Source organism: Lytechinus variegatus, chromosome 2 (assembly GCF_018143015.1).
Source record: "Lytechinus variegatus isolate NC3 chromosome 2, Lvar_3.0, whole genome shotgun sequence".
Lineage (NCBI taxonomy): Eukaryota > Metazoa > Echinodermata > Echinoidea > Temnopleuroida > Toxopneustidae > Lytechinus > Lytechinus variegatus.
The window spans coordinates 16,230,338-16,253,153 of NC_054741.1; the positions used below are offsets into that span (position 1 = coordinate 16,230,338).

The 22,816-nt window shown below is 37.3% G+C and overlaps 1 protein-coding gene across 1 annotated transcript; it reads right to left on the reverse strand.

Annotated features, from left to right (window-relative positions):
- Window positions 1-232: 232 nt before the first annotated feature.
- Window positions 233-20,882, reverse strand: LOC121407434 (kelch-like protein diablo). Its single transcript, XM_041598502.1, has 2 exons — window positions 18,902-20,882; window positions 233-415 (listed from the first exon to the last, which is right to left on the reverse strand). The coding sequence occupies exon 1, from the start codon at window positions 20,720-20,722 to the stop codon at window positions 18,935-18,937; it is 1,788 nt and encodes a 595-aa protein (XP_041454436.1). The 5' UTR covers window positions 20,723-20,882; the 3' UTR covers window positions 233-415; window positions 18,902-18,934.
- Between the last annotated feature and the right edge of the window lie 1,934 nt (window positions 20,883-22,816).

Here is a 22,816-nt window from a genome sequence, read left to right on the forward strand (position 1 = left end):
TTTTCACGGAATATTTCAAGCTGAACCCATCAGAGATCAGTTTTAATATAAGCAGTTGGCACACTCTGCATTGGTATCGAATGTCAGTTGTCAAAATTGCTTCTAAGGAATGAAATACAACTTTGACACCCGCAAACAAAGAAGGAAAAGAGATGTTTACATGTACCTGCAGGTCCAAGTGTTTACCAAGTAAGGTTAGAGAAAAAGAGGAAGAAAGCAGAGGAAAAAGAGAGAGAGAAATCGGTCTACCAGAGAGAAGTGACAGACAAGACATAAGGACGTGAAAGAGAGATTTGTGTAGAGAGAAAGATTTCTGGGATGGGGTATACCCACACAATATAATGCAGAGGGAAAGAGAGAGAGAGGAGGGGGTTAAAGTGAAATACTTACCAACTTATGGTGGCTGTAAGCAATCCTGTATGGGTTGAAAAATAAGTGAGACAAACGCATTAATGCCATGACATAGGAAGATATGTTCGTGCCAAACTTATCAAAAACAGAGATTTATTAGAAATACATGGAACATATCAAAATAAAAACAATAATGATACATTGTATTAATGTTTTTTATCTTCCCAGGGCCAAGATATATTGTAGTTACTTAATATGCATCTTGGCCCTGGATAGATAAAATTTTATTAAAGAATCACTCTACCAGTGCGCCCTGTCAGAATCTAAACGCTGAGTTCCAGCATGGAGCTGCATACATGCACAGGGTGGAAGGTCCTATTTTTTGTAGGTTTATGGTAGGACTATTTGGGAATCGAACCTTTTTGTTCAGGAGACAGGTACTCTATCACTAACCCCATCCCTATTAACCAACATGCCCAGATAAAAAATACTGAAATCTGATAGCTAACCCTAATCAATGTTGTTTCTATTTTACCCAATCATGCCTGTAAAATTACTTGCCTAGTTGCTGATACTGTAACTTGTATTCTATCCTTAAAAATATTACTGCTAATACTTTTCAAAAGCTCAATTTTTTTTACAGGTCTGCCGTCAGTATAAAACTTTGAATACATATCACATTCCTTACAAAGTAGCTGGTATTTCTTTGATCAGAAACAGCAAACTATTTTGAAAACACGAGACGATGAAAACGGATCTAAGTTTCTTACATTGAAAACGTACATGTATGAAGTTTCATCGCCCGAGGGGGAAACAGAATGTGCCTGTTGTTTGGTTTCGCCAATCCTCGGGGAAATTTGCAAAATCAACTTATAGCATTAACCTTTACTTCATAAGATTAACGTGGCAAAAGAGTTGGATCCACCTGAACATGTGTTTGAGCTAGTTTGAGTGTACACTGTCATAGAAAAGTAGAGTCACCGATGCAGCACCAAGGGACGAGTGAGGGGTGAACGTTTTCTGCAGTCATCACTTTGGGGGTGTCACCCCTCCCCCCCCCACTTCCATTCAATTCAATTCAATTTAGTAAAAATCACATGAGTAGATACATTTGTATACCACAGTTGAGTCACTTGAGTGGTACATACATGTTAGTGATGAACTTCCAACACTGAAACATGTTCCAGAGTCAGGTGGTTTGAAATTTACATTTTTAGTGACTTCCACTTTGTTCTTGATATTTCAATGATAGGAGAGCTTGAAGCAGGATGTACGGCGACTATGGATGTTCATAGACATTAGTATATTGTTCAAGAGTGTGTTTTATATCAAATCACAGGGCAAGTCAATGCCAATAAAAAGTTGATTTGATTAGGAGTATGATCAAACAAGCCTAACAATGAAAATTCCATTGAAGTCAAAAGTAAAATAAGGAAATTATGACATTTTAAACTTTAAAGTTAGATTTTTCGCTTTTTTTTTATTAAAATCAACCCTTAGTTGGCTTTATAGCTTCCTATAACTCTCTGCCCCTTTGTACAGTTTCTCTTTCCTTCTCTCTGTCTCTCCCTCTTTCTCTCTATTACCTCTCACTGTCCATCACCTTTGAACTTGACCTTCATTCTCGTCAGCTCCTTTTCCTCTATAGACAAAGATATTGAACACTTATCCATGCACTTATCATCTCTTCAGATTAATGTAAGAATTACACAAGTGCTCCTGGACGAGGGACAACCTGGTATGCTGCTGTCGAAGCACACTGTTGAATCTAGCACCGTTTGGAACTAGGAAGGTGTGCATATTTAAATATTTATGTGCATGCAGGAGTTCTCTTATTCAAGTACTTCTTGCAATTCGACTGCTGTTGCACAGACGATACAGGAAGTTGATGGCAATGGCATGCACTTTACTACACATGCACCAAAGAAGTTAGAACTAAATGCCAATAGTAGTGACAATCTCAACATATTTCAAACAGGATCTAATAAAGTGATCATCCAAATGTGCCAAATGATCCTAGAAGATTTCTATTTGCTGAGAAATTAGTAAAATAAGCATGGCATTCCAGCCAATGTCAGTTCTTTTCCCATTACACAAAGGTTAGCGATTAATTGCTAAATGAAATGGCCTATCAAGATAATCGTTGCACCCTAATTATGCCTAAAACAGTGACTAAGAACCAATCGGAACTGTCCTTCCAAATTGGCGATCAATCGCTAACCTTTGTGTTACAGGGCTCAGATCTACATCAATCATGATACTGTGACAAAACTTTGTTTTTAAAGAATTTCTCGCGAAATAATAATTGTTCACTGCAACTACTTCAAATCAGCTTCAAAAGTGAGTGACCATCATATCTGGATACATTTACCAAACAACTCCAAAAGCATTTTTTTTAATCGCAACTTTACAAGCAATTTCTTTCTATTTGCAATCAAAATATGATTATACTGAAGTATGCATATCACAGATACACTTGTAAGTTACTTACAAACTAGCCTGAACTGAAACTGTACTATCTATGTAGACTTTTAATTTAAAACTAATCATGAAATAAGTAAAAACATCTTAGCCTATTAGATTACCAATTATCCAACCAATGTCTTTGGGATTGGTTATATTTTTTGTAGAATGTTTGTTAAACTGCATGCCACTTTTGCAAAGTAGTCTCTTAACTGAAGAGGCAAATACTGCAGCATAAAATATTAAAAAATAATAAATGAATAGGCCTACATGAACAATATAAATAAAAAATAATAATAGCTTCAATCGTATCAAAGTCATAAGCAAGAAAAAAATGGCATCTATCTGGATGAGAATGTGCTGTCAAATAAAATACTTTTCCAACATGATGACTGTGCAATTATAATGCTGCTCCATCAGTCTGAAATCTACATGTATACTGCTCAAGCAGCCCCATTGTCCACAAAAAAGAATACTAAAGTGGTTGCTTTGAATGAACATAATTGCAGATCACAATTTGGTATAAGGGGCAATAATTGTCCTTAAAATATAAATGATGTATCTCCAATGCAAACTTTGGTCTGGTAAACTAAAACATTTGTATTTTTACTATTTCAGAGAGAGAACCCATATAACAAGGCTCCACATTAACTTTTTTTGGTGGTGGCCCGTTCGGGCCACCAAAACCTTCAAATAATTTTTTTTGGTGGCCCACTAATAAAGTTTGGTGGCCCGAAAAATATAAAGAAAAACATTAATTAAAAATGAATAAAACAAACTGAAATATTCTGCAATCACTAACACGTACCACTATTCTTTGTACATTTTGTACATGTATATAAATCGTGCTTGCTGTTATTTTACTTTGCATAAAACAAAAGAAAAAATGAAGAAAGAAAAAAACAAAGAACAGGTCATAAAAAATTTTTGAGAAAAACAAAAGAAAATTTAAGAAAAATAAATAAAACAAAATTATCAAAAAATGGGGAAAATTATTATTATTCAGTAGAAACATGTTCTTTAATCAGGTATTTTCAATGGGAAGGGGTATAAATGGTTTAATCACTGAAAAAAAATGAAAGAAAAAAATAAAATGGCAAAAGTTATCTGGAAAAAACAGTGAGACAATTCCTTCCCTATATTTGACAAAATGATGGAAAAAAAATCACATGTCATATCAATGAAATGTCTTCCCAAAGTATTTACTTCCTTAAGAATGGTTTAAGAAGTCATTTGTAAACAAGAAAGAAAGAGCGGCCTATTTATTTTTGGCTCAAAGAGACACAGCTTCGAAATAAACCAAATATCAACATACATACAAATGCACATATGGGACTGTGATGTACTCACCTATGTGTATTAATGCATTTGGAAATCGGTCTTTTTGAGTCAAAAGAGAGGTCATAATTCCTCCTTTTAATGCTTGTAATTAATCAGGTTTCAGTAATATGGACTGTAGAAGGGCATTTCATTGGTGTAAAATGTGACTTTGACGTAGATTTCCAAAGTTCTGGGGAAGATTTCTTAGCAGTAACATTTCGTATCGCAGCTCCCTGGGTCTGAATAGTCTGCTCGTGCACAGCTAGCTGCATTGGTTTCATGCATGCAAAGCTCAGCCAGACAGCCGGCGCGGCCGGCTGAATAATAGTTACTGTATGTTAGCGGTAGGCCTACATACTGTCGTGACTATGCACTCTTTGTGTGTGTGTATTTGTGTGTAGATTAACAAAAAAGGCGCATGACGAATTGGCTTGCAATTTTAACTGTAGAAGGTTGATAAATGCATGCAAAATCGGGAGAAAAATTGCGCTACTTTGAAAATTATTGGTTGCCCGATTCGGGCCACCAAAACTTAACATTTTTTCAATAATGGTTGCCCGAGATGAATTTTTGGTGGCCCCGGGCCACCGGGCCACCGCTAATGTCGAGCCTTGCATATAAGTTGAATATATCACCTTAATCTGCTTGCAAATTGCTTCCAGTCTAATTTCCTCTGTAGAATAACATCATTCAATGTATTACATATACAATTTACAAATCTGAAGATCTTTAATCAGGAAAGGATAGATTTGCCCTCATTATTTGCCTCATTTTGATTCTCTGCCAAAAAAAACTGGTTTTGTTGAGGGCTATTTTAGAAGATAATTGCAGACTATTTGTCTGGACAATAACTCCTTGGTTTAAAGATATTTCTTAAGGCCCATCATAACAGATGAAGGAGTTCTACTTTGGCTGATAATGGACAAACATACAGATTACAGGTGCCAGGGAACATGGTGTTTGTGCGAGAAGCCATAATACTACAAAACTAATGGGCTGGGATCATTTAAAGAGGGGGGGGGGGGTATTTTGTACTCCTCATCTTCCAGTGCCAGTGACTGTGTCAAAGGTGCTTGCTGATGAATCTTACAGATCAAAACTAGAAATATCACTGAAGGTGATTAATACCCCCCCCCGAGCTGTGTCATTACCATAGCAACACATTTTCCAACATGCCTAGAAGGTGAATATTGCCTGTCCTTACCTACAATGAATGTTTGTGCCAAATTTAAAGAGTACTGGTAAAAAAACTGGGGAAGTAGTTTTCCTGGGTTTTGGGCAATATCATGCAGTTACCATGGCAACACAATTTCAAATGCATTTGGAAAGGGGAATTATATATTTTTTACCCAAAGACCAATGTTGGTGCCAACTTTCGTGAGCACTGGGCAAAAACTGGGGTAGTATTTTGATCCACAAGTTTTCCTGGATATTTTTTCATAATATATGGTAACCATGGCAACACAATTTCGAACAAAAGTGAAAAAATGTGTCTTTCCTTAAATCAAGATCTATGTGTGCGCCAAATTTCTTGACAATTGGTTAAAAACTGATGAGTAGTGTAACCGCACGTTTTTTACCTCATTTTTGCCATATATGTAACTACCATGGCAACATGATTTCTGAAACATACACAAAACATGTGTCTTGCACATCTTTACCCCCAAAATAATGTGTGAGCCAAATTTCATGAGAATTGGTTAATAATGTAAGGAATTAGTTCAAGGCGCAATATTTGCAACAGGCCGGCCAACCGCCCGAATCCTACACTGATTCCTATATAGTGAAAGAAAAGCAAGGTGGAAAGTTTTATGAACAGGACTAGAAATTTACATTTCTGTCACGGGTCACCAAAGAACTTTCAAAGAACCCACTTGCTACAGGAGTGTAGATCTACAACAAGGCTTGTTAGAGGATAGCAAGTTCTTACATTTCAGCAAGAATATCCCCCTAAATCTAAAAGAGTTCCACAACCGATGTCTTTACATGTCCATCACTCTCGGAGACCATTTCAAACCTCAATGGTTTGTAGAAGATCCTCAGCACAAGAGAAAACTTCCGCGTTTATTTCAAGTGGTGCAGGATTAAGTTTTTTACTCAGCTGCATACAGGGACAAGCAAGGTTTACGTGGGTGGTGTGACATTCCTGAAGCTATTCAGGACAAGTGTTATTTGGCTTGTTTACAAGTCTCTCAGTCGCTTGTTTATCCGATACCCTTGTTTACCACCAATCACCGATTTATCAAAAAATGGCTTATTGTAAAGTGACTCATGCTCCAAGCATGCATATTCAGGGGCAATGGCCTGGTCTATTTGGTACACATTTAAAGCCCAAATGCCATAACAAAACTTCCCTCAAGTTTTGCTCTTTCGCATTTATAACTCCCCCACAGCCCCTTTTTCTTCGCCCTCCCACCCCTCATTCCTTCCCCATACCCAGGATATACGAAGGGATCAGGCCTAATGTGTATTGAATATTTTGTTTAGCTATTGTGATGAAATGGAAAAACTTCTCTGACATACAAAATATTGATCCAAGTATATCCAGTCCAACTATATATATTTGCCTACATGTATGCCCTGGTTTATATTGATTTGGAATACAATATGTAATATTGTGGTACAATACCTAAAGCAATGAAAATAAAACAAAATGAACTGGTCAGCTCTCTGCTGCCAGAAACCACAAATGCAGCGACTATCACGCTTCTATAAATTTGTGATGCGTTCAAGTATCTAGAACAGACGAGATACGAGGCGTATATTGATTGACCTATGTGGTGAATTTGGAGTCTGAGAGGCATATCTGGTATACTAGTATTTGATGAGATTACGCAAATATACATGTACATATGACAAGATTGATTTTTTTCCCTATATTTTGGAGGAAGGAGCAAAGATACTAATACCCCTTTCATATTGCCCTTTTCATTTTTCACCGGTGAACTTCTCCGCCTCGCATTCCTCACTTCACCGGCGAAGAAAAAATGTACCCTTTCGCACTGACATTTCTTCCCCGGCGAAAGTCAACGGGCGATTGCAGAACAAAACGAAAGAAAATTGTAAACCTTACTTCTTACCTTTCACAAAAAGGTATCAAAAAATTAATTACAACATATTTTGGAAATATTACGAGAAAAACAAACAATATCACCTTGTTTTTATATTTCAGCGCATTTTATACATGTAAAAAGTGCTTTTGAATAAAATATTGTTAGTAAAAAAAAAATTATTTTCGAGGGTATATACTTGGCCATAGCATTCAGCTGAGCTTGCAACTTATCGCGCGCGGAATTTCGGTACAGGGGTCTTTGGGAAAGAAAAAAACTGACCTCTGACGTCATTAAAGAGGAGAAGTTCTCCGGTTTGCTTTCATACTGGCTGTTTCACCGGCGAAGTTCTCCACCTCTAGAGGTGGAGAAGTTCGCCGGCAAAATTCACCGGTGAAGTTCTCCTGTGTACCTTTCATACTGGACACTTTCCCCTTCGCTGGCGAACTTCGCCGGTGAAGTTCGCCGGTGAAAAGCGCAATATGAAAGGGGTATAAGAGAGAACACAGGTCAATAATCAAATCTAGATTCTGGAACATACACCTACATGTACACTGTAGGGGGTGGGAAATTCATTTTTAGGGGTTTTAAGGGCTACTTTTATTTGAGCAATTATGAGGATGATTCAAATATCATTTTCCTGCCAATAGAATATTGATTTTCTAAATGTTCCTGAATATTTTTTGTGACAAAGATGGTCACTCAAAAAGCATGCAATCAAGGAATTTGTATTTCCTACAAATACATGTAGTAAAAGACCTACGGTATTACAAATTGAGGCAATGTGTAAATTGTAAGGTCAGACACTTTGAAACATCGGCAAAATACCCTATAAATGTTATTTTTATCATCATCATCATTTATACTACCATTATCATTAATTCACCCCTTTAATTGTGCCCTTTCATTACACAATGCAGAACAAATTGTACTAAATTGTGCCCAGATTTATCAAGGAAAATTGAGAGAAAATAGGCCTACAGAACATGTAGTCACCACGGCATGAAGACATGATACTCCATTAGATCGGCAAACTACAATGAAAAAAAAAGCAATTCCATGTGTAGATTTTCCTGGCATTGATATCAAAGTCAATGACATCATGCAAGACCCTGTCGGCTGGATATTGATTCATATTGAGGAGCAATATTCATTTGAGGTTTCCTTGAATTTCAACTATGAAGGATTACCACAGTAATGTACACTGTACATGTAGGTCAATGTCATGGTGCTTGCTTGTATCAGGAAACCCTGTTTTTGACATGTTATTCACCATGTACACATCCTACATTGGGAGCATGAAAGAAATAAGATCACAGTTTAAAAATAAAAATTTACGACTTTTTGTTATAAATAACATTTGTCACGATCATTCTTTATGTACGTATTTCTGGAAGTACAGGCATATTCAGACAGAAATCCATGAAGAAAAAAAAAGTTTTCTGGCATACAATTCTACAGCAAAATATTTGCTTTTTGAAATCAAACATACATTTTAGGAAATTTTATATAAACAAAAACAAAAGTAGTCCCTATTCCCTTCCAAATACCTACATGTACAAACTCAAGAAATGAAGGTTGTATCAATTTTGTCTCTTGACAAATTTCAAGCCATCCTATCGGAGATTTCCATATTTCAAGCTTCAAAAGGCTTTTTTGATAAAGCCAGCCAACCCAAGTCCCATTTTGCTGTGGTAAACTGCAGGTGGATCTAGAGGCAACTGAGGCAAAATGGATATGAAAATGCTCATTCTCAAATCGATTAAATGAAGAACCCCTCAATCAACTGCACAACAACATCAAGGTCAAATTGTGGATGAATATTTAAAATCCATTAGGGTAAATCAATCTGCAAAGTGGCCATGAAATCAATTGATTTTTCAACAAGAAAAAAACTTAATATTCATTGAAGAAGGACATGTGTAAAATGATAAATATTTGATGCAATAAAATGATGCTGCATTTTTTTTAAGTAAGAGTTATTTGGGTGTGATATTGAAACAACATTTCATTTCAGTATGATAGGTCAAGTCCACAGGCAACAAAAAGTTGATTTGAATTATTGAATATTAAAGAGCAAAATCAATCACTGAAATTTTTGCCAAATTAAATTCATATGTGAAAGAAGAAATAATCAAATTTTACTAAACCTTCTTATTAATTGCGTATTCTATCTCAAACAGTTATGACTCATCATGAACCAACGAATTTATGAAAAAGGTTCATATACACATATAAGCCTAGCTTTACAAAATCTAAATATAATTTAAGCTAGTGATTAATTACAATGATGCTTTTTCATTCGGGTGAGAATGCTACCATGAATCATCTTTGCTGTTTCATTTTTTCACTGACGATGGAACAAGCACCGGTTTGTTTGCTTGCATGCACAAAGGTACTGAATTACAGAACAAGGCCTTCCACTGATACTCCTGTTCGACACACCTTATTATCAAAGAATAGCCCGCCTCGCTTTCAATGTCAATAGTTTGTTAAAAATTAATTGCATTTTAAAAAAAAGGGTTTGTGTTTCTCAGTGGGTGGCTGCAAGGACAATTCATTTCACATATTGTTGGAAGGAAGGATAAAATGATTATTTTCTTCTTTTTTCTGACTAGTATTACTAACTTGCTTTAAAGTGGCTTTTGGTATACATGTACATGTACATGTAGGCCTGTATGGGGCGTCATGGTTTAGTGGTTAAGACTCATCTTTCAATCTGAAGAAAGTGGGTTCGATTCAACAAGAAATTTACCCACATTGTGCTACACTCAACCCAGGTGAGGTACATGGGTACCGGCAGGAAGTAATTCCTTATTATTAAAGCTGTGTGCACCGGAATCGGTAGACTACATGTACCTTAGCCGGGGTAATATGGGAGCGCCTTGAGCACCTAGCAAGGTGGATATGTGCGCTATACAAACCCTATATTATTATAATGCAAGATCAGTGTACACATTAACCTTGCTTTCAATCAATTCTTTTTCATAAACTTTCGGGGCACCGTCCACTGAATTTCAATGTCAACATGTAATCATTAAAACCTACATGTACATATACATTAGATCTCCTGATGAAATGACAGAAAAGATTTCATGAACTACATGTACACGTACTGTACATACTAGCCTAGTACATGCATGTATCCATACCATGGGAAGATACAATTTTTAAAACACATAACACAGAAATCGTATTCTATGTAAACGATGTAAGCCTATCACATTCGTAATAATTATACATAAATGTATATTGCACATTTTTTACTGTACATGTGTTCTGCGCATTCATGAGTTGAATGGAAAGAAAATGTTTTGTAAATTGTAGCTGGGAGACTAGCCTAGGGTTAGTTGGAACATGGGGTAAGTTGAAACATTGTAATTTTCTTAAACGCCTGTAAAGCAAATTTATTGCTATTAATAATACAACAGTTGTAGTATCAATAACAATAAATTAAGGGCATTATTGCATAAATTTACTAATTACTGTACATGTACAGGCATTAAGGAAAATTACAATGTTTCAACTTACATGTACACCATGTTCCAACTAACCCCAGTCTCCCCTACATGTACCAACAAACCTGGAACCCCTTGCCCTTATACACGTCCTGAATGTGAATGTTATTCAAAAATTTTGGGAATATCAAGTGTTCATTCTTTAGGCAAGGGGATAGAAAATATGAAACTGACACCAGCATCCCTAAAGGTCCCAGAAGAAAAATCTATAGATGTCAGAAATAGAATACCATTGTTCTGTACATCAAGTAGGCAAGCACATGTATTCATTTCTCTCTTTCTCTCTTATTGCTGTTTTTCTCCCCACATGAATGTGTAACAAGAGAATGCAGAATTATAATAAAATATTTTGTACAAGAATTACAAAGGTCTCACCCTCCAATACGACTTGTACACTATCATTCTTGCTTTAAAACTGCACAAATCTTGTAGATCAGAATTCAGACATTCTCAATCTGTTAGCTGTAAAGATACAATTATTTTTGGTCATGGGGGGGGGCTACACAAATTATCAATGATTACAATCATACGAGTAAGATTTTTTTCTGTTCGATTCAATGTAGAAGTGTTGTCTTTACACCTTACAATGTATGCTATATTGAGTGCATATTTCGGTTCCTCGTGGGCAGTTGCCTTTTTGTACAATGAGCGATAGTTCAAGCAGTAATAATTATTTTGCTGGTCAAAATGTAGGCTAATATTGATTTTGAATATTGTTGGTAGCGGATCTTGTACTACAGTGTACAGTACAGGACTGGGCGACTATTGAAAAGATGATTGCACCAAAGCATGCAATTAGGGGAATTTCAGGGGTGATTGATTCATGTGCTAATGTAGGCCTACATGTACTGTACACCAACTCATTCCCTGATCATGCATGCACTAGGTCACTGACCATTAGGAGAATGGCAGGACTAGTCACTTCATTGATGGTCATCAATATCTCAACACCATCAGCAAATAATTCACATTACTTCCAAGGCACTGACTCCTTACAAGACCAAGCCATTCACCTTTCAAATCATTGGACCAGATTACACAAAGGTCTCAGCTTGATTACACTAATCAATAACTACCTTGTAATGATCTCACTGTAAATGTAGATCAATGCTCTAAAAATACAAGTGTGTACATATGTACATGTATGTTAGAGGTCAAAGAATATATTAAAAAGCAGTGTAATTTTCTTTAAAAATTCATTTCAAACAGTTATTTAGATATCAATTGGTTTGTGCATGTAATGATAATAATAATGCTCATACTAATTTTTATTATTATAATTTGTGATGTTATGATTACTTGTAAATAGTTTAACTATGTTTGATTTGTTATTTTCGTAATACTTGGTCTGTGAGGACCCAATACATGTAAAACATATAAATACAAAAAAATAAGAAAAATTAAATACATGTAATAATAATACAAATTAAAAAATAAATTAAAAAGAAAAATAAAATTATAAATATATGTACAATAAAAATAAATAATAATAATGAACAGCTGTCACCATTTTAAAATAATAAACATGTACACATGTACCATTTGAGCCACCTGCATTCATGGATTTTCTTGTACTGTACAGCGTCAATTTCACATCCAAAGTACTCCTTTTTTTCTCACAGGTATTAGGAACACGAACATGCTGTTATCTGGGTCAGCGGAACAATAATACCGGTATCCTTTTTGATGTCCTTACATGTAAGCTAATGGCCATCATGCTGACCAGAAGAGCGTTTTATGCATTCGTGACTGAAGGCTACCGGTATTACATGTACAATATGAAACGTGAAATCATGATGTACCGAAGTTGAAAACACATCAGAAAGATGGACATGGCACAAACTTCTGCATAATGCCTACACTCTACAGTACATGTGTACACATGCATGCACATGTCCAATCTGCTGCTAAGCAAACCCTTCACTAGGGGAAAGTAGTCTGAATTTGCAGCCTACGGTCCCTGCCATTGACTTGTATACAGAAGGCCCTTCTCATCAAATTGCTATTTTTGCTAGTCTTGTGTGAAGACCAACTTGTTGATCAAAGTTTAAATCAGGGTCTGTGTCCACAGAGTGCAGACTAGCGTTCACCCATGGAGCTAATGGAGGTACACTTGCAGGTTATGTAGCTGACTAGCTGTACATGTGTCATATTTTGGACAAGCCGAATTAAAGGGGAAGTTCACCCTGTAAAAAAGTTTAGTGCAGAAATAGCAGAAAATATAACAAAAAGTATTGGTAAAGGTTTGAGGAATATCCATTAAAGATTGAGAAAGTTATTTGAATTTTAAGTTTTTAATTTGTGATGTCATAGATGAGCAGCTTTCCGAATATACAGTATGTTGATAAATAACATACATTATAAATTCAATAATAATAATAGTTCATGATGACTAAAAAATTTTTTCTTTCAGGAGCGGATGTGAAATATTTGATCTGTTGATTGATATACAAAAAGTACAATAAAACCAATTTTCAATTTTTTGAGAAAATTACACTCCATTGATTTCCATTTTTTAAACTCACAATACAGGTGAAGCTGCTCGCACATGACATAACAAATCAACAAATTAGACACAAGCACAAAGAGTACCCCCTCCCATCAAAAGAAAGATGAAAGGGGGCATATTAAAATGTCCTCTCATTTTGCTTTTCACTTTCCCTAGTAACTTTAGATTCTGTTTTCAAAGGAGTGATTCCACTATCAAAATGCAAGATTATAAATGCGTTTGGGACAAGGAAACCATTTGGATTATAGCAGGCTTCACTTGATACAAGGAGAATGCATGTACTAGAGATCGTGCATCCCTTCCCCAGACAAAACTTTAACATACCAAAACATTTGCGGCCTGCTGAGTTTCAATCAACCATATTTACTACACACTGGGATCTTGGCGACGGCGACACATATTTTGTCAGACTCGCTTTCATTTCGGAGAGTTGCACATCATGTTTCCGCTCTGCACCTAACGCATCAAGCGAGATGGAAAATGATTTCTCCTAAAAGTGTACCTTATCATATTCATAAAGAGAATTGATGCATATTACCAAACCCCATTATACGTTTCACAGATTAACCCTCTGGGGTTGCTATGACAGTGTGCCAATTTAGCCGATGGTAGTAGGACGGAACAAAAACATGCCATTTGACATGTCCAAGCCTCCAAGTTTACCACAAAAGGATGTAATTTCAGAATCTAATCATTCACACTGTAGGCCGACATGTCCATGTATTTCACTTCTTTGGAGCTACAAAATTGAAAATACTTTTGCATGAAGGAGCATAACAAGTTGTGATGTCGAAACCGAAAGAGCTGCATGATGGCACATTGACTTGCCTGACAGACTAAAATGTGCGATTCACTGTTAATAATTGCATTTCTTCTTGCCGAATTGAAGGCAATTGTTGATCGCTTGAAATGAACTGTTTTGCAACAAAAAGAGCATCTGTCACAAGCTTTCATGGATTTTTTTCTCTCTTCAATTTCCCCTCCCAGCAGGAAACATAAAGTTACTTTTTAACAGATAATGAAATTTACAAAATGATCAAGGGCAAAATCAAAATCCATTGCATTTTTCCACACTGGGACATTATCTATTCAAAGTAAACCTTGGACTTCTGACAGAGACAACCATACATTTTCTGCCTCATCAACGACAACCTTCATGTAGAAGACAAGTTGTTTTGCTCTGCAGGCCAAACAAAAATCCTTTGTCTGCTGGGAGAGGGAACTTGTCAAATCCAAAGATAGTTCCCATCAACTTGCTTCAAAATACAAGAAACAAAAACATTATTCATCCAGGGCACGAAACATGCTGGAAGCATTTGCAATCTCTTTTGAGGATCAGAATCGCTATAATGATCTTCAAGTTCAACCAAGTGTGTGTGCACATACATGCGCATGTAGCCCGGAGCTGAATGTCATTTGCTTTATCATACAGTTCAAACCTATCCAACACAAGTCTTTCATTTCATGCTGTAAGCACTCCCTTCAATTTCTTCTTCCACAGAAGTGCCTCCGGCTCAATGTCATTACTTGATGTCATTTGTCTGAAACCCTCTCCTCCTCAATCTCATTCAACCGAGCGCATCTCCATCACCTCAATCACCCTGCAAGGGATGCCTTCTAGGACAGCACACCATTGTCAAGCGTGCATGGCACAGACAATGTTCCAACTAAAACGCCTGATTGGGGATTATCTTGAAAAATGATATTTCCTAAATGCAGTTTTCCTCGATGCCACTTCCATTTGTCTAATGAACCAGAAAATGAAATTTGTTCACCAAAATGTATTCAAAATCATGGATGCTTCAATTCCTGCATGCATAATTAATGGTATTGCAGAAAATTTGACTTGTTAATATCTTCATTTTGTATCCAAGTCTTAACAAAAATCAAAGGAACACCTGTAAATTAAGTTTTTAAAGTCATACTCAATACATGTACATGTACATGTAATGTAGACCATATATTTGCCATCAGTTGTGGTACATGTATTAAACTAAATGTACATGTAAGTCCATCTGTCCATGGTTGTTCAATGCTTTTAATATCAGCTTATCAGAAAAAATGATAAATTACTATCAAACATTTTGTTGAACATTATAGCACACCCCCCTCAAAGAAATAAATAAATAAAGCAAATAATCATCTTACACTATCAAAATAGTTGCCAACAAGTCACTACATGTACACTGCACCAATGAGAAATTGAAGGGAAGGAAATAATCACTTCTATCAAGGTCACAATAAGACCAGACATGGGTCCTCAGTTGAATTTCCTTTCTTATTTTTGCACAGGTTGTCATCCGGATTGTCATGAGAAAATAACCTCATCATTCATCAGGGCATGCACTCTTTTCAGCCTTTCCTGAAACCTGGACATCTCAATTGAAGAAATGTATTACAATGAATGCCATTTCAAGTTCTCAAACAAATTCAAAGACTTATTTCTGGGAGTTTTTCAGCGTTCAAGGACACTCAAACCCAATTCACTCAAAAAGCTAATTAAAAAACAGAAGCACAGCCTTCATGTTTATCCACCGTGATCGACATAGAAGAATGAAAAAAGAAGAATCCCAAATGGAGACTTTGAAGTACTTTATATAACCCTGATGACAATCGAAAAGAAAATTGCCTTTGGACTAAAAGTCTGGACAGTTATTTGCTCTTGAAACTCGATCTGCATGTCAATGACATAACCATGATGGAGAATGAAAGAATTTCTCCAGAAATAAGAGGAGTTGGAAGGATACCCATGAGGACACTAGATAGATTCTTATCCTTCCTTGGCTCTGATTTCAGTAAAGTGATGCAGAGAAGACAGCAGGCACGGTGGCTGTTTGACATTCACTGGCAACATAAAATACAGAAATGCAATTTGTAGGAGAGGACACGAAGAGCATTGGATGCAGTGGTGAGAAGAGGGTAGACTAGAAAGAGAGGATGCGGGAGTCCAGAGAAGGAGGGGTGGTGCACAAGGGAAAACAAGACTAGAGAGCAACTGAAAAGAGAAGCAGGATAGAAAGGGCTGCCTATTTAAAAGGAGTACTGTACATGTTGGAGAAGGGTGAATGAGGAAAAAAAGAATGACAAAGTTTGATAGTTAAATCAGTGTTAAGTGAGGATATCAATATTCGTTGACAGACAAATTGTCAACAGTGGCCTGTTGCAGAAAGAGTTGCGTTTAAACGCAAGTCCAAATATCAAGTGCAAGTCCCGAATGTGGGTGCTTCATTGGCTGAAAATCACGTTGCGCAAGATTTTTTTTGAGTTGCGTTTGATTGCAACTCTTTCTGCAACGGGCCCCCGATAACCTTCCTTGCCAGTAAATTTGATTGGCTGAGAATCACCATAACTATAACCTGTCTGATAAAACAGAACTTGTCAGATAAAGTGTCTTCCTTTCTTGAAACACTTCCCAAGATGGAGAAAGGTTTGAACAGCAGTCACTCAAAGAATGAGTTCTACATGTAGAAGAGGGTATCATCAGATACATGTACATCAAGCAAAAAAAAGGAAGTCTAGATCTAGACAACAGACGTACACTGTACATGCAGTCATTTGTTTAAAAAACCTACACTCACTTGTTGCAAATGTAGTTCCAGTCCCCTCTCTTTTGACCATTAATGGTCTTAAATAATAATACCACTTGGAAGAACAACACATAATAATAGATGGTTTTAATTTTAGACTGCCTCAATCACGAGTAGGACTTCATGAGAATCCTCGTTAAATTATGAGAATTTTGCAGGCCCCGAAACACACCCTAGGGGAAAGTTCTTGAATTTAGATGCATGCACAGTATGGCCTGATAAGCAGGCAAGGCGCAAGACTAAAAATCGCTACGTGTAGCTCAGCAGCCACCCATGGCGCCCATGCCCAACTACACACAGGGATATTTTTAAATAAAGTTCCCATAATTTGCTTTTACACCGCCAAAATAGCCGCGACCTTGGAAAATCCCTGCAAAAGTTCTCAGGATTTTGACAAGTACCTACTTCATGTATTTAACAGGTGTTTCCTTACAGGAAAATTACGTGTAATTTTCTTTCACACTGCAAAAATTCCCTGGAATTTTCTAATCGGGAGATCAGGGCAAATTTCCCAATCAGAAAATACCTGGAACAGGCAAACTTTGAGGCGGTCTACTCCGAAACCACCTCATGAGATTCCATGTGGTTACTTTATTCAGGTGCTCTGGGCTCCAATCTAGTTTTAAGCTCCATTAATTCACATGGGGAAGGAGAAAGATCAACTTAAGATGGGCATGGGTGATTAGCTTCTTATCTGTCAAAACATAGGAAAGGTAAATGCTATTATCACACTATCTTGGGGATTTCTTCAATAACAATGGATTACCACCACCATCCCACACACAGACTTGGGAACAAAACAACAAGTACACTGCATTTGGCAACAAACAAAAAGTAGTCAACTAGAACAGGATAATTTTTTTTTGCACTTGGACAACTACATGTACATGTGCATGGAAAAGGTTGACAATTTTCATCGAAATTTGATAAAATTTCGATGAAAATTTTAATTTTTCATCGAAATTAATTTGATAAAATGAGAAAATGAGAAATTTGCATTCTGAAGAAATTTTCACTTATCAAAAAAAAAACCCAGGCCTAATACATACTGTAGATGTATGTCCTAGTTGGCATTCAAAAAGAGAAACAATGTCACCTACTCACTACATTTTAATATTCATTTTGCACTTTATTGACAAAAGGTTTGATTTATGGGATAGCCAGTGTTTCAACTTTGTGATTCAATGAAGATGCTTCCTTTTTGTAAAATCTCCATGAAAACAGAAGAATTTCGACTAACACCGTGCACACTGCACGTTCATTATGATAATCAGTAAAATTTTAAGATTTTGTCGTTAATTGATGAAATTTTTAGTTTTATGCTTGCTTGATTTTCCTTTGTATTTATTCAAACCCACTATATAAATTGGGGTGGACTAGCGCACATAGTCATGATCTGTCTGCTACATGTACGTGTACATGTAGATATTAAAGGTTGACCAAAAGAAAAATGCTTAGGGCACATTACCTTTAAAGCAGCAGAGTTTGTAAAAATAACAAACCTCACTGAATGCTTTTGGAGGCTTGGTTATAATTATTTACAATCAAAATTTAAATTTTATTATTTGTTAAATTATTTACATGTATCTATAAATTGTTCTTCAAAACAGCATTTTGCAACATTGCTCATCAAAGCTACATCATAAAGAAGCGGTTCAAGGGTCAAGCCTATTGTATTTGCAGTGTTTAAGAAATGATACACGAGATCGGTCTGGTAAGAAACCTCTCATTTTTCTGATTTTTTTGTAAAATGGTCATACCTTTTATATGCTTAGGTGAATAAAGCTATGTAGTTTACTATTCATTCGATGGTTACAATGTTAGATATAAAGGGAAATAGGAAATTCCCTTCTTGTGTGTTTTAAAGTTCACTAGGCACAGCCCAATACATGTGTGTCTAGGCTCCATGATGTAATGACAATATCAAAATCATAAAAAATATCATCACGGAGTCCTCTAGGCTAGATCAGTAGTAGACGAGTTTGTTATTGGACGAATTGGCATTAGAATTTTAGACCAATTGAAATTAAAACCCATATATACACGTACAAGTGGATGGGTATTAAAATCAGATTTGACTTTAAAAATCATTTAAAAACTCACCTTTAAAAAGACTTGATTTGTGGAATGTAATCATCATGTTCCGTTCTCCGATAGGAATTCATAGGGCACCTGGAGAAAGCAGCATGCAGAGGCTAAGGTGGAGGCAGGAGGTGGAGCTATATTACTCCACAAGCCCAGCTCCTGGTTGAATATACAGGCATCGGAGATGGGCGAGTTGTTGGACCTCTCACTGCCCCATCCACCAAAGATAAAGACGTTGCGGTTAATGGCACAGTATTGGAAACAAGTTCTCTCTGGTATCCGTGCAAACTTGCATTGGGCCTCGACCCAAGCATTGCGCTCTACATTCAGTCTGTATGCTTTGGTTGACAGGTCTGTGACATATATTTGGCCTTGGTAGACTTCCACAACAGGACATTCCCAGAGGCCATCCTTGGTCGGAATGGATGCCACAGAAGTCCACTCATCGGTCTTTGTGTCATAGCGTTCAACGATAGGAGTAGGTCTGCGTGACGAGTCCCTCCCAGCAATGGCATAAATGTACCTGTTACCAACCGACACGACTTGCATGTTGTACCGCTTTGTTGGCATTTGTGAGACGCAACACCACTTGTCAGCATCGGGATCATAACGTTCAACACTTTGCTGGACACGATCCCAGCGCAGTCCACCGAGAGCATAGAGATGACCATCACAAGGCACAAGAGAGAGGTATTCACGAGGGGTTTGCAGATAGGCCACTTCATTCCAAGAGTTGTTGATGGGGTCATAGCAATGCACCTTGCTCGTTGTAAGCTGGTTGCTCGTTCCACCTGCCACATACATACAGTTGTTCAATATGGTTGTTGCATGGAATCGAAGCTCGTTGGGAAGGGGCGGGAGTGAGCTCCACCGGTTTTCATCGATGAGGTAGGCAAAGCAATCTGCCAAAGGTCCCTGCTCTGATACACCGCCAATCATGACGACAACATCCGTCAGACGTCCCTTACGAGGCTTCAAGACAGGGCTGTCGCTGCAGTAACTTCGTCTCGTAGTATCTGTCTGATGTTTTGCTTCAGCCAACATGTTCCTGCACTCATCAAAGGCGGAAACAAGTTCTTCCTTCTCAACATGAGTAATGAGAAAATCCCGTCCAAGATGTGGCATACGCACATGAGATAACAACCGGGGAAACAGAGGCTTTCGGAACGCAATATCAAATTTCACCCACTGGACGACAATGTCATAGATACACTCTTCCTTTTCTACCCTGATTTTTTCATCAGTGATGAGTTCAAGGATATCTTCATAGCTGAGCCTGAGGACATCTTCCATGGAATGTTGAATAACCTGCATAAACTGATTTCGAATGAACTGTTGTGAACGGCTGAACAAATCTGCAAAGCCATACAAGTCGGATAACTGCCTCACTGCCAGTACGTTGGAGGCATCCATATTCTGCCACATGAATTGATAGCAATATTCCTTCAAAGCAGTCATCAGGAAAGGGTCTGCCCCTCTTAAAATAGACTCAACATTGTTGGCATTGATTGAGATTTTCCCTGTATACATGTAGTTCAAAATCTCATCCATTGCTTCAGCTGATGTACATTCGATGGTCGCCACGGCTGTATCCACTTTATCTTCCTCCAGCCCGCTATTGCACATAGTATCGAAGTACGGGCTACACGCAGCCAAAACATTCCGGTGGGCCTTGAACACTTTTCCCTCTACATTTAAAACAATGTCACAGTATTTCTCGTCTGCCCTCTGCATCCTTAACTTCTCTAGGATTCGGGAACCATTATCTGGTTCTAAGAAATCCATCCCTCCGCCTTTTCGGGCTCGTGTCATGGTACGAAAAACAACTTGACTGCTCATCGAACAACTGTCTGAGTCATTTATAATGGTATGGGGTATGGTGTTGTGTCTGCATGGACGGGAGTGTGCCCGCAGTGACAACAATAGAATTCCGTACACGAGCGACGCTGTCGCTCGTTCGTAATGCAACGCAGCTTTACCGTATATTACATACTGTATGTCGGTATAGTATAGGATGAGCTAGGAACTCCTTGGGGTGAGCGAACGGAGCTTCCGGTATCATACTTTTACCCGAGGGGTAATAAATGCACCCCTGTGAGGTTCGTAGATCCGCATGATTCATTGGCGGATCCAGGGCTAGGGGGGGGGGAGGGTGGGGGTGCACATGCGGCCCGTGCCCCCCTTCCCTTTTGAGTGGCATAATCTCTCTCTCTCTGTTTTGCTTGTTAAATTTTCCAAGGATGAAATTACAATAAATTTTAGGTTGAAAACCTTTTTCTTTTTTTTATTGCTTGTTAAATTTTCCTCGGGCAAAATGTGCCCCTCTCCCTTTGGAAAATCCCGGATCCACCCCTACGCATGTTGTAGGCATATGATGATAGTGGGAGACCTTTATATATGAGTTCAAGATCATGGGTGTTGATCCTCGGGGGGGGGGGGGCGGCGGAATATCCGCCCGATATCCGATTACGGGGCCGTGGAATGTTTTTTAAAGTGAGGGGGGACTAACCACGCAAAAAGGGGCAAAATGTCACAATCAGATGGTAATTTACTTATTTTGGCGGGGTTTATCACGGCACGGTTGTGGAAAAAAAATTGGAGGCTGAATTAGGCTCTGGCTTTACCCCCAACCCCACGCCTGAATGGATGGGGCAGGGGGGGGATTCCCCAATATTTCAGGTGGAGGGGACGGCATTTGTTATCACCCCCGATCATTTACCGTAGAACAGTATAATCATGCTGAATCATAATTGTCATCATCAAAATTGTAGTGCTGAAAATCGTATTTGCTGATCTGTTCAGCAATATTATTTTTCTTATATGTTTATCGTTGTTGAATGAAACCAAGAATTCCCTTTTAAACTGTTAAAAGCAGATGAATCGGTGGATCCGGGGGCGCTTCAATTGCTTTAATAATCAGATGTCAGTTATGTTGATGATAACATTCGTGTTTAGAATGTCTAGTTTCAGGTATGAACAAAATATATATTGTAGTTTATCATCCATCTCCAGCTTTGATGTGGTTTGGTTTGGTTTAGTTTGCTTTGTTTATTGCTTTCCTCTGCATGTATTTATAATAATCATTCGTATCATAGTTTTCATAATATCATAAACATAGGCCTAATAATTAACGGCTTTCTTTCAAAAAAATATAATTCCATACAAAAAATGATGTTCTTCAAAATTAGTACATTAACAGGAGAAGGAATGTCATCATAAGCAGATTGGTTGAAGAAAATGACAACTCCATATGCAGATTCCGGGCCCAGATTTAAGCTCATTAAATTGATTAATATATTTATACAGCAGAATATTTTAAATGAAAAAAAATCAGTTCATAATGAAGATGGAGATGATAAGGATGAGAATGATGGTGAAGATGAAGGCTAAGGGGGTGCATGGTCATGATGGAAATATTGGTAATGATTGAATCAAAGGATTTTATGATAACTTGAAACATTGACATAGAGACTGTACTTCAAATATTGCGCAATAAGCAAATTAGGGTTGAGTTACAGATAGGGTAAGCATGAAAAGCATGGTAAGAATGAATAGATGTGTTGATATTATTTTAAAAAATAAAATGAAGGTGGCATCATGCTCGTACTCGAATATAACTAGAAAGTTCTGAAGTGAATTTATGACAAATACTGTTTCACCTGTTTGAAACTTTAGTTTGTGAATGAGTACGAATTCTTTTTTTTTCCTTGACTAATTATATTGTATTAATTTTACTTTTGGCACACGTTGTCCAAACAATATTGCAGTATGATGTAAGGTAATAATAATGAATTGTCAAGGGTAGTATGAGGAAATATGTTTTTCATTTTGTAAAGTACTGACACCTACGATTCTGGAGAAACTAGTAGTTTAATATCGTATACAGCTAGGCCTTCATCGTTTTCAGGTCGGATTATCAGAAATTTTCAGCTC

Excerpts from the sequence above, each read along its gene's own strand:
- LOC121407434 (XM_041598502.1), bottom strand. The coding sequence starts at position 20,722 with ATGAGCAGTCAAGTTGTTTTTCGTACCATGACACGAGCCCGAAAAGGC.